This window comes from Coffea eugenioides, chromosome 2 (genome assembly GCF_003713205.1).
Source record: "Coffea eugenioides isolate CCC68of chromosome 2, Ceug_1.0, whole genome shotgun sequence".
In the NCBI taxonomy this organism is placed as follows: domain Eukaryota; kingdom Viridiplantae; phylum Streptophyta; class Magnoliopsida; order Gentianales; family Rubiaceae; genus Coffea; species Coffea eugenioides.
In genome coordinates, this window is record NC_040036.1 from 25,646,172 (window position 1) to 25,659,794 (window position 13,623).

At 34.6% G+C, this 13,623-nt stretch overlaps 1 protein-coding gene across 1 annotated transcript; it reads right to left on the minus strand.

Annotated features, from left to right (window-relative positions):
- Positions 1 to 2,586: 2,586 nt before the first annotated feature.
- On the minus strand, positions 2,587 to 3,890 carry LOC113763172. Its single transcript, XM_027306907.1, has 2 exons — positions 3,692 to 3,890; positions 2,587 to 3,077 (listed from the first exon to the last, which is right to left on the minus strand). Exons 1-2 carry the CDS (start codon positions 3,787 to 3,789, stop codon positions 2,795 to 2,797), a joined length of 381 nt encoding a protein of 126 aa, XP_027162708.1. The 5' UTR covers positions 3,790 to 3,890; the 3' UTR covers positions 2,587 to 2,794.
- Between the last annotated feature and the right edge of the window lie 9,733 nt (positions 3,891 to 13,623).

Consider the following 13,623-nt stretch of genomic DNA (forward strand, 5'->3'; position numbering starts at 1 on the left):
CCTTTTTCAATCCAAATAAAAACTCAGCATTTCCTTTCTTTTCCTACCATACTTGATCCAAATAAGATGAATGTAAGCCACTTTTCTCTATTCTGCTTCCCTTTTTCTCCATTGGTATCCTTTCTTTTCCTCTCTCTTCCTTTCCTTCAACAGTTCAACCCAAATGGTGCCTTAAAGCACCCCTCAAAAAATTTGTTCATTTTGCACAACCGAATAATGCCATGCTAATTAAAGATTGTCAGGTTTGCCTCAAGAAGTAACGCTGGAGACCATAAAAATTTAGCTCGTGAGATATAACAAGAGGCTTCGCACCACCACCATGGATGACATAACATTCAAGTTGTGTTGCGGAGCATCCTTCCGGTCTTGAACTTGCAAGGTCCAGCATAACAGCGAACTTAAATACGTCCACATTGCAAGGGTTGATCCACCAGAACTGAAATGTCCTCCTCCAAGGAAAAAGTTGAATGTCGCCTAAGGTGATGACATGACGAATTTGGGGCCTGAATAGCATAGGCTTAATAGCTGCGAGCGTGGTGCATGGTGAAATATTGCCACGTCCTTGTATAAATCACAAGTTCTTAAAGAATTAAGTTGCAGTGGAGTCGATGAAAAGAAGATAAGTGTACACCCCAACAGATTAATAGGACATCACAACTGACAAACTATAAAGAATATCAAAATTTACTAGTAGAAATGTGGTGTGTGTATATATATATATATATATATATATATATGTATATGTATATCCCATCTGATAGAATTGCAACCTTAAAACTGTTTGGCATTGTGCAGTTTGGCGTGAAGCATGGGATATATTAAATATTCTTGGTGTTCTCCAAATTAAAACATGTTTCTTCGTTTCAAGAGACAGGCTTGTTACTACATACAAACAAGAGAAACACGTAAGCAGCAACCGACTTTTGTATGATGAGGCTAAACAAAACGTGGTAGTGGTAGATGGAAGGTGACATAACGTTTTGTCCGAATAACCAGACCTACATCTCCCACCACCACCACCATCAGTTTCACGAAGATGCACAACAAAAAGAATAACGCATGGATTAAGAAAGCAATTAGTTGTGGATCGACAAAGTTATACTCTGCCAACGAATCAAGGAAAAGATTTAGACCAAATTTGCAACCATGCACAGACCCTAGCAGACAAGTCGATGAAGGCCAGAATAAACATATATTATCTCGAATACGTGAAGGGTTAGCTAGACTGATAACTGCATGTGGATCCATGATCATGAATTGTGTGCTAGCAGCCAGTAGAACTTGCTGCACAGTTCCACATGTTGGCTGCTGCTTTGCTTGCGAGTCGGAAAGAAGAGGTGGGAAGAAGTGAACTTGCAAAGCCAAGCAACCACATATGCCTGTCTATCCATGTGACTTCAACTGGATGATATATGATGGTTACTTTGCGAGGGAACAAAAAGAAGCATTGTTAAGGTAGATAGATGAGATGACGTAAAAAAATCCTGCTTCCATGAGAGTTTCCTTGCTCTTCAAATAACCTATTCACCTTCACATGGATATGCCATACCAATCCATTTCCGCGTAATGATGAGAAAATGAAGGCAAGTGTGGGGCGACGCCTAAGTAAATGGTAACAATTGTAGGGAAGGGGAAAACTGGCAGAATATGTTAAAACGTAAAAAGGCTACGGTCGTTAGGAAAGGAAACGTGGTTAAAAAGTCAATTGAAGACTCCATAGTCTTAGTCTCTCCGTTGTTGGAGTTGGTTTCATAAACGGACAAAACAGGTAGTAGTAGTGGTGGCGGTGGTGGTGGAGGAGGAGACTGTTTCGTCTGATGTACTTTCAAGATCATAGAGTCAAGGGTCAAACAGGACATCGGATGAGGCAGCAGCTAGCTAGGATGATGGACCAAGCAGAGACTGATATTAATTGGTTAATTAGCTAGCTAGCTCCTATTCAATTTATTTTCTTCGTTATAGGGTGAGGAGGGAAAAAAATAAGTAGATTGAACCTAATTTTTGTGCTTGATTAATAAACAGGAAGAGAGCAGTGGGGGATTAGAATTTGGATTTGTGGTGGGAATTAGTTTCGACTTTTTTTTTTTGGTCCATTTATGGTAACCGAGGAAACAATAATTGTGGGGGTCTCATAAATACCTTCAATGAATCTGGAAAAAAGTTACCAGCTTTAGGTACTATGAATTCTTTGGCATAAAGGAATCCAAGCGCATTCAATTCTCCTTAAGAGACTCAACAAATTAAGGCAAAGCAAATGAGAGAGGGTGCAACTTCCACCTATAGCCCCAATTTGGGCCAAAGACAAACCCCCCACGCCCCACACACACAAACCCTACCATTTAAAGAAATCTAGGTCAGCACCCAAATGCCATCATAACTTTGTACGAGTTAAAATCTCTCCACTGGAACCACTGTCCAATTTACCATACTTTCGCTGTACCTGTTGGTATCGCTTACGATAGACAACTATCAACCTCTTATTAATAAAGCTTGCATGAAATATTTGACAAAAATGTTTGGTATTGGAGTTATCAAGAAGAATAAAAAAAAAAAAAAATCGAATTCCTGACTTTGTGCACTGTGAACTGCAGCTTTAATCAGTTTATAGGAAGAACGAACCATATGATTAACGCGAGTGTTTTCAACAGCTTATTAATAAGGGGAAAAGAAAGCCAGAAAAAACTCAGTTGATTAAGCTCTTTCTTATTAGAATAAGAACTTGAAAAACTATATGACTAGTGATATTAACACAAGGCCCGTTTGGCATCTTTCTTGGTTTCTTTCTCGACATGACTTAGCACATTACATCCTTGAGAAGCTTGTACCTGCGAGTTCCGGGGCGGGGGGAAGGCGTGCCGCTGGGATTTTTTCCTCCTCTTTCAGAGCCCTCTTGGCGATCGTGCTGCTTGACTCTCTCGCCTGAGTAATCTGATCTGCTGTTCATCCCCCCATCATTTCCGGCCGAAGATTTCCTCGACGATGAGCCACCGTGCCGACCACTATTCCTTTCCTCACTTTTACACCAATCACATACTTCTGTTGGCTCTGATGATTCACGATAGTAGTTGCTGCAATACCTGTAAAAAAATTTTTTTTTTGGGCCAAAACAATCCAATTAGCAAAGACTCACTAAAAAATTTTTTTTTTTTCTGGAAAAAAAAAGTAAAAATAAACACACACGGGGATTCTCACGGTAACCATAGAACCAATTTAACCAACTAGATTGTTGTTAAAAAAAAAACAAATTAGAATGATCCCGCTCAAGTCAACTATCATGCTAATCATAATCGTTTTGATGGGGTGATTTGTTAGACTAATCAGAGAGCCTTGGATGTTCCCTTGAGCGGGCGGTGGTTAAGGTCGTGAGCTGTGCAGTCGGAGTAGTACTATTTTTGTTTAACTAAGGTAGGGCTGAAACGTGGGTATGCCTCGATAATCAGCAAGGATTATGGAAATTCTAATCTATAAACATGCATGCATACTAAAATGACCATACTAATCAATAATCACTAATCACACCCCTTGAAGAGCCCATCAGGACACACACACGTGTATTACACACATAAGTGTAGAAATTTCTGGATGGGCTCTTAAGGGGTGTGATTGGAGTAATACGTGTGTGTGTGGGAGGCCAAAACTATTTGCTAAAGAATTGGGGATGGCAGCGAGTGGGGTTGGTGGCGGAGCATACGAGTGTTGGAAGCGGTTGCGGCACTTGTTGCAGCGGAAGAGCTTTTCCGGGAAGCCAACATCGCCGCACATGGAACAGACTATCTCATAATCCACCATTTGTATTATTGATGCTTGAATTGTTATGATGATGACAAAGAAGACCACCCAAGAAGTAAGAATGGAAAGAAGGAAGAAAGAAATCTGGCAAAGAGAGAGGAGTTATGGTTGGCTTCTGAGTCGGTGTATCATTTATATATATATATATATACTCCTTTGGTTCCACTGGAAGTATCATTTTAGAATATTTTAAAATGTTTGTCAAGAAAAAATCAAATTATTTTTTAATCTTTCATTTCAATATAATCTCCCTCTTTAATATTATCATTAAAATTTAAATTTTAAATTTATGAAGATAAAATTAAAAAAATATAAATATCATAGTTAAATTACTATTTTTAAAAAGTTAAAATTTGTGAAACATAATAAAATAATTGAAACGAAATAAAAATATATATATGTATATATTCATATATTTATCCGCAGACAGAGAGAGAGAGAGAGAGAGAGTTAAGTATTATTACTTCTAATAAATAGTTAAAATGGGGTGCTGTGCATAAGAGATATCTACGGGTAGACCACAGGTTACTTGCAGTCGTTTTCAGTTGTGCGTGTATGTGTGTGGTGTGAGGCACAGAGAAAGAAATGTGAACCTTAAAATGTGTGGGATGAAAATGACTGTTATGTCCCCTTGCTGAGCTTGCAGCTTGCTTGATTTTATCCCTTACCATTCTCTTTCTCTCCCTTGTCATTTTCTATCTCTTTCTTTTTTTCTTATTTGTTCAACAATTTGCCATTTTCTATCCTTTTTTTTAAGCTTTTTTGAGAAATAATGCTACAGAAGACACACAAATATACCATTCTTTTTTATCTCAAGCTGAATTTAAAGCATAGGGGAGAAACACTCGTTTAAAGAGAACTCGAGATCAGCAATATTAGGATTCACCACCCTATATTTGTATGTATGAAGCATAATTTGTGTGAAATTGGTTACCAATTAACTTAGTAAAGCCTTAATGGCAAGTTGATCATCAAAAAAGATTTAAAAAATTGTACGACGATGGTTCAAACTTCACGATTCACATTTTAGTATGTCCAAGTTCACGCCTTTAATCTAATCTAGATGCGCTTTGGCACGTCTAAATGTTATATATAGTTTGTTGGGGAATAAAAAAATATTCTAGTTTGGGGTGACATGAGAAAATGGAACATATACTTAGCAACTTTTCTTTTTAGCCCCTACAGTAACTAAGTTTTGCCAATGTAAGTGTAACCAGTTAATTTGAAAAGCAAAGAGGCAATCAATCTGTCGTAGGAAAAGCAATTTAACCAATTATCCCTTTTGCACTAGAATTGTACGTTATGCTTGTCTTGTTATTAATGTGACGATTGACTTTTAATGGGGACACGAGAAACATATATACCGATAAGAGGTTAAATGTGCAATCAAGAAACATAAAAAGCAATCTATAGTTGTCCTTTACTCTTTGTTTCTGTCCCCCTGACAAATGGTATGGTGGTTCTATCCCAGTGCAATAAGCACCATCATGTTCTTGTTCCAACTTCTTTTTAACTGCATTTCTCAATTTTGAAGAATCAAATGTACGTAACTTTCTAGTAGGTATAAAAGCACCAAGTAGTCCCCAGTGACCGACATTCTAAGGGTTTCTTCTTCTTCTTCTTCTTTTTTTTTTTTGGAGAAATTCTAAGTGTCTATTCTCGAGTTTTAGTATGTCTTGCCAATTTCACTTGTAGCCATATTGCTTCATGGTTCACGAACGATGAAGATTTGATTGATTTGAACACGGCATGAGTGGTTTATCTAAAATGCCAGTCGTCCTATGAAAAGTGATTGAACAAAATAATAAAGCCGCGTGCCATGTATCAATCCACACATGGCTTGCTCTTGTGTCTATCTTGATCTAGTAGTACAATGCCCATCCAGTTTGCTTTTTTCTTTGTTGGTTTTTGGTGTGGACAAAGAGGAATTATATTACACCAAATAATTTTACACATAATACATAACATGAAATGCAGAATTTTTTTATGGCACCCTTATTGAGTTTTTTTTTTTTTTTTTGCTTGTATGAAAAGATAAAAATGTTATCTTATTTATGATTTGATAACGAGGAAGTAGTCGTGAACATAATAAAGGATAAAGATAGAATTTCATCATCGCTTTGGACAATGTACTTTTCCCAAGGCAGCTTGACTCAGATTTGTTTGGATAGTGTATTATTTCTAAAAATTTGTTACATTTTTAATCACCTTTTTATCTTACATACATCACATTAAGAAAATATTACAATATTTTGTTTTCAAAGAATTATTCCAAACAATCTTCTACACACTCAACTTGGATGATAATTGGCACTTGTTTGATTTTTTTGGTATACAAAAATGCCTATAATGGCAATTTTCAAATAATTGATTATGTTGATTGACTAGCCAAAGACGGAATTGCATGACCAGTTGAGAAGATTGATGGGGGGATTTGGACCACCAATGCAAACCTAGACAAAATATTTGATATTAGTGTAATAAATTTTACGCGTTACATATGAGCGAACAAATATTGGTTGAATGGGGGAAGGGATGAGTTGAGTGGCACGGACGGAGGAAGCATACGTGAAAATTTTCATATTTGAGACCTCCCTCTTTCGCTATAAAAAAAAAATGTTGGTTGAATGTAAACAAGTTTTTTTCCGAGTTTATAAAAGCTGTTGCGGACTTGTTTCAGCTTTGCGAAACCTTACGATGGCTAGCCTAATCCTTAAACCCTTGACACATTTCATCAGATTGAGAAAGAAGTAAACCTGTACTGCCGTACCAAAGCCCATTTATAACAGTAATGCGATGTTACAGGATATATATCTACAAATTCGGTTCAAATAATGCCTTAATAATTGCTTTGGTGGTGCGTAGATTAGAGGTTACCTAGCTACTAACCTCCGTTCTTTCTTGTAAATGATCCATCCCTCTTTGTCCTCATTCCTACCAAAACAAAGGCTGTGACTTAAAATGTCAAAACCTAGTCTGGAGGACAAGCTTGAGTAGGAACGAAACTAAAGCTGGATTTGCCCAGACCAAAAATTTTCCCTTTAATTTGAAATTTTACAAACTTTGGACACAAATTAGGTTAAACCTAACACTTGATACGAAACTAATCAAAATCCTCATCTTTTGACAATTTAAGCAGTATTACCAAGGCCTCAACACTCATTTGAGGAGAAAAAGTTAAAATGCTTATCAGATATGCCCTATCTTACCTAATACCTACTTACGGTGGAAGTTTATAAAGTAATCAAGAAGATTAGGTTCCGTGCTTTATTTTCTTTTCTTCCTTCTTTTTTTTTTTTTTTTTGTTAGGGATGCTTTAAGTATATGATATACCCTGTAAATACACAATTCTTTCAACCCTCTATCCGGACATGTACATAAATTGGATCGGAGAGGAAATGAAGACCTAAAAGTCTCACTAGGAAAACTCCCGGTCCCAAATGAAAACTACAAGCTTGTGGTGGTGTTCATTTCTGAAAAGTATACTAGACACCAATGGTGGTGGTTGGACAAGGCGGAAGGGAGTTGTGATCCTCAGCGTGACGAACAGAGTTCAAATTCGACTCACATTTCTACGTTGAAAAAGATCCCTCCTTATTTAAAAGCCATTTGATAGAATCTTAGGAGATTAGGCGTATCCCTACTCAACCTTTATGGTACCCAAAAAGAAGTGTACTAGACGTTCTGTGAAAGTGTGTGTGAGGAAAAGGGTTTAGTTATTCCGACTATTTATAACAGTGGATTGGATTGTTGAAACAGTAATAAAAGTAAATTACCACAACGCCAAATTAATCATCCAAAAACTAGAAAATTAGTCAACTTGTATCTGTGGTTGTCATTAGATAGGTGAGACGTGCTTGTCATTTTTATTATTTCTGGTATGAATTGAAAATATTTAATGTATAACCCATGTACAGTTCTTTCTTAGTTAGCCGTTTCAAAAACATCTTTAAAAGCCAATGGTTTCGCTAAAATACTAGAAAATGGGCCAGAAGAGAGGAACGTATTCGCGTCCATGAAATGAGAAAATAAAAAAAAATAAAGTAACTATGATAACACACTAACTACATTCATAATAATAATAATAAACCTTTCTGACTGTTCTAAGAATGGCTTCAAGGTTTATTTGGGCAGACGCGAAACGTTTTCACAGAGCAGTAGAAACAAGAGTTTCATGTGGAAAGCGTTTTAGTACATGGAAAAGTATCATCACTTCGGTTAACCATATAAGTAAACTTTTTTTAAAAACTGTAATTTTGCTTGTCAAAAGTCTTTTCCCAGGACAGAGACGTGTTTAAAAGTTCGTACGTTCATTGAAGAAAAACAATTCCGTGGTTGTTAAGCTTAGGCCCGTGTAGGTAGTCTTTTCCCCTCACAACATTAGTGAAAAAAAAAAGAAGGTTCAACCATTAGTATGCTTTCTCATTATGCTTTAGAGTTTTAAAGGCCCGTTTGGGTTAGCTATATTTGAAGGTATTTTTAAAAAATTTTGCTGTAGCAAAGTTTTTATAGTATATTTTGAAATTTTTTTAGAAAATATTTTGGAATATTTAAGAGTAGAAGAGTTTTTAGAATACATTTTGGGATATTTTTTAAATATTAAAAAAATTTAGACTACTTTTTAGAGTATGTTTTAGAGTACTTTCTAAAAATTTTATATAGTATTTGAAAAACTAGTTTTTGAAAAACTCAACAATCCAAACTTGTTCCACTCAAAATGCCAGAACATGAAAAAGTCTTGCAACCAGCCCTCAAAAATTATTGTTTAAGTGGAAGAGTATAAGCAGAATTTTCCATGATTCAAGTTCAAGCTAATTAAAATTATTGGAGTATGTACCCAGGAGGGTAAACTAAAGGGCGTGCGTAAAGAATCCGTTGCTCCAAAATTCTCAAGTCCATTCATATCTTTCTTTTTAAAAGCAATGAATCCTTCAAAATAGACACTCTTGAAATCCAAACAAATGTAAACTAGCAAGCTCCACCGTACCATGTACAATATCTTTCGGGCTAATTAAACTTTGCCCCTCCTGCACCCCCCCCCCCAAAAAAGCCATATATATATATATATATATATATATCTTGTGGTTAACTTGTTGATGGTGTTAAGATGAAATTATAATATTTTGCATGATCAAAATACCCTTAGCTAATTCTTGAACACATATAGCAACTATAATCTAGTGAATGACTATTTTTTTTTAACAGTTGCCAAATCTATTTAAACACAACTACACCATTTATTCGACCTTTTAGGAAAAAAATTAATAATTTTGTAAAAAAAAAAAATTTAAGTGATTTAATGCGTTTATCTCAATACTAAAAGTAATGCTTACTTTAGGTGAAATAAAATATTAATTTTGTGCACTTAGTATGTAAATTACTTGAGAATTTTTTTTTAATGTGACACTTTTTATAATGTGATTTATACATGATAAAAACGTGACGGAAAAATAAAAATGTTGTGAGAAACATGTATAAAGAGTCTCAAAATTTTTTTCCCAACTATTGTGGAATCAAATAAAATATAATACGATTGTGGCATAAAAATAGCAGTTTGCATCTTTTAGACTCGTGAAAATCTTGCGAAAGTTACAAGGCAAATGAAAATTATCAAGACTAATCAGTTTATAATTTAAAGGAAGGAAGAGAAGAGATGGGAAATTTTTGTAGAAACTTTGAGGGATTTTAAATTTGTTTTTTACCCCGCAGCACAAATTTTCAACTTTTTGGTATTTCATCATCTTTAAATGTTTTAATTTTTTATATCATCTAATTCCATATTTTTCCAATAAGATGCTCCATATTATGACTTAAAGTATAACATGATTATTCTACAACCATTATGTATGAGCATTAATATCATTTTGTCATAATTTGAAATGAAAAATTGCTCATTAATGTTTGATTGATCAATGAAGAAGGCAAATTATATATAGTTGAAGTTAAGGGAAAAAAAATGTTATAAGGGTCACCTTCAAGGGCACAAACTTTAATTAACCCATATCTTTCACTTGGGAAATTGTATTCCCGTCAGTGTACGCTAACTTTTCCTTTTGATTCTCTTTTAGTGGTAGAAAGCAAGTTATCTGTTCCCGAAACCCTACTCCCCTGAGTTGATGGTTCGATTTTCAAATTTTTCACTTTTTGCTTTAGAATTATTATGTTTAGAGTCTCCAGCGAAAAAAAAAAAAGAAAACAAGTTTATATTTAAACAAAAAATAAAAATCCAAGACATTCATAATCTACATGATGTCGTGGAAAGGCGGGGTTGGGTTGATTAGCTGGGCCAATGTTTTCAAAATCAAATTGGACCGGTCGATTTGACGGGTGAAGCAATCATTGAATTGGTTTGATTATCTATTAGACTCAAAAAATCAATTGAATTGATTAAATTAGATCACACAAATAAATTGAACTTGACAAAATTGATAAAAATAGACTATTGAACTGGTTCCAACTAATTTTGTCCTTTTTTGAATATATATGTCAATAATATCCAAATTATTTAATATTAAAATAGAAAATAAATTAGTCTTTGACCTGAGATTGAACCGATTCAATTGTGAACCAGAAACTTTATTTGATTCACTTATGAGTCCTGATTCAGAAACTTTGGTTGGGGCTTGATAGCAACATGCTTGGTACATGATCGGCTACAAAATGACGTCGGTCCACCCTATTTGGCCCTAAACATTATTTATGTTCAGAAAATTAATTGCCCCATATTTGGATTTCAAGATAAGATTTGAGATCTCAGCTTCGTGCAACAAATAAAAAGAAAAGGGATTTCAGATCTCAGAAGAAACATTCCTACCAACATTAATACCGTCCAAACAATATTTAATATTTTTAGAATGTCAAGGATGGATTTGATAGATTGCCACCCTTCATGCGATCTGCGTAGACAGCAAGGAGAAATTTAATATATTAATGAGCTTCATAAATATGAAAATTCCATCAAATGAAACTAAAGCTTGCCGTTGTGCATGTCTAAGTACTTTATTAACAAATACTTAAGCAGTGCTGATGATGCCTTGATTTAGTGGCCAAATTTTTAACTTCAAGATTTGAAGATTCTGTATTTAAATCCATTTTTCTCCTCTCCACTTATTAAATCTCACCGCTCTTCCACTAAAAAAATTTTAAAAAAAAATATAACAGCTACTCAGTCCACAATAAGATTGGCCATTAATCTAATTTCAAACCATTTTGACACAAATTTCGTGACATGTTTTTAGACAACTAGAAGGTAACTCAAACAGTGGCTTCTATGTACGAATATAAAAAGATTTTCTACTATCGTGTTGTATCCTGTTTTGGGTAATTGAGCTTCTCAATCATGAATTCCACTCAGTGGCGGAGCTAGAAAAAAATCTTAGTGGGAGCAAAAATAATATTAAAATTTTTTATCTACTTTTTTTCTAGTTTTTTAAGCAAAAAAAAAAAAAAAAATTCACCAACAAGTACAAATGATACGTATATTCCATGAAAAACATAAAAAGACAAACTCAAAATTATTAATGTAATAATAATTTTATTTCAAAAACAAACTAAACTATTTACAATTGCTTACGACGAGTTTTCATATTTTGATAACGGTTTATAACTTTCTCATTTTGAATTTCATGAAGTATATTTTTCTCAATATAAGTAACTAAACTAAATTTTGTGACCCATTCTTTCATATCTTTTCTAAAAAAAACTCTAGGAACACACTTAAAATTATGTCAAAATTGTATAAGTATTATAGGAATTTAAGGGGCACTGGAGGCACACCTTAAATCCGCCCCTGGTTCCACTTCACTTGACTTGGGTTCTTTTTCATCAAATGTTTGAATTGCCATTTTTTCCCCCTAAAAGTTTTTCCCAAAATACACTTTATGAACACCAAAATAACACAATTGATTTTGAGAAAGATAACTTCGGCAGCAAGTAGCCAAGGAATTAGCCGTGGACAGTTGCATCCAAGTCACCGATGATCACAAAATGCAGTTGAGAGGGAAAAGTTCTTTTTACTGATCATGTGGGGAGCAATCACCATAAAAAGTACTTAACGTTGGGAAGACAATGGACAGCAAAGAACATGTTCTGCATCCCACCCAGAACCACAGGGAAGATGTAATCTTGCTGCTTTCCCATTTCTTTTTATTTGATGTGACGATTTCCCTATAGGCTTAGCTTGGATGGCATGCACTTCAAAAGGGTCTCCCCTAGCTTGCTACAGAATATCCCCCAATGCCGGCTGATGTGAGTACGAAACCGGGGAACAAATATTTCTGTACAGAATTCTTTTTTGAAAAAAAAAATTAAGTTCTTCTTTTCTCCAAGAAAAAGGAAATTTGTTTCCATTAAATAAAAAGAGAAACACGAATGCTTCAATCGAAGCATTCGTGTTCTTGTGAGAATTTACTTTTGTATCTCCAAAGTTATTATAGAAAAAAAAAACTTCCCAATTAATAAAGTATGAATTAATCTTTCTATATAAACAGTGTGTGTACTTACAAGTCTAAATATATATTACATTACCTTACTTTGACTTTTAACGTTAAATTTTATATATGTGACATGCATATAAAAATAATTTATCCATTAAGTATCGACGTCTAAATCACATGCATAGAAAGGAGAAGCATATCCCCGGAACACCAAATGATTAGTGGAGACTTTAATTAATGGAATTTGAAGTTAATGATAACGCTAAAAAAAATTAGTTATGGTACTGAATGAATCATCCCAAGAGGCAAACGGTATAACTGCATGCACCAAGACTATTTAAGCTGTGGTAAATTGGCTGTTGAGCATGATCTGACAACATGCACCTACTTAAAAAGGTTGAACATTACTTTGACAATTTGTATTTTTTTTAATTCAAGAAAAAATTCAAAGCCTTATAAAGAGGAATGCCAGAAGAAAGGATTTAAGAATCAAATCAGCAGAGACTTCACAATTTCAAGAAAGACTCTAAACCTTATAAAGAGGAGGGATGAGAAATAAAAAAGATTTAAGAGTCAAATCAGTTGAGACTTCACAATTACCTAATGATGAATATATACCAACAAATTAGATTTCGAAGGCATTTGGCTTTTCACACTTTTTATAGTGGTTTCGCCATTCACCTTCCCATTATGCAATTGTCGACTAATAAGGTGTTGGACCATGCTCTAAGGCCCCAGTTCATCCTACATCCATGGAAGAGCTTGTTATCGTGGGTAGAAGTCGAAGTAGTGATCTTTTTGTCAATGTCATGGGACGTCAGTCGACAATCAATCCTGTTCTGTATTTCTTTTGCGATGCTGGGATGGAATCACCAAATGCACCGCTGGAACTTCCAATAACTATTAGGGGACAAGGATGCGCTTTGCTTTCCGCAAAAAAGGACTAATTACAGAGCTGGATTTGACATTTATGGTAAGATGATATCAGTTCCAGATTTAATGTGCAGCTTACAAATTTGAAAGGCAGAATATTGAAACAAGACGAGAATTATTGTAGTGTGCCCTACTCCCTAAAAGTTTAAGGAAAATAGTAACCTCACCTGCACCGGAAGTTGTGGACACTTCCTAATCATTGATGTTGTGTTCTAAAGCAATTATATTATCTATTCAACCTCTTAAATTTATTCTCTTTGATTTATCTCTAAATTTTGGTTAAATCTGCCCTATATCATAGAAATTTATGTATGCGGTTAAATTGCGAGGCGATAGAAAGTAGAGATAATTTCAGAAACCTCTCTGAGGTTTCTGATTATTTTAAAAAGTTCCTCTCTAGTTTAAAAAATTACATTTACCTCCCCTATGATTAGCATTTTAGTAACAATATAGACCTAATATGCTA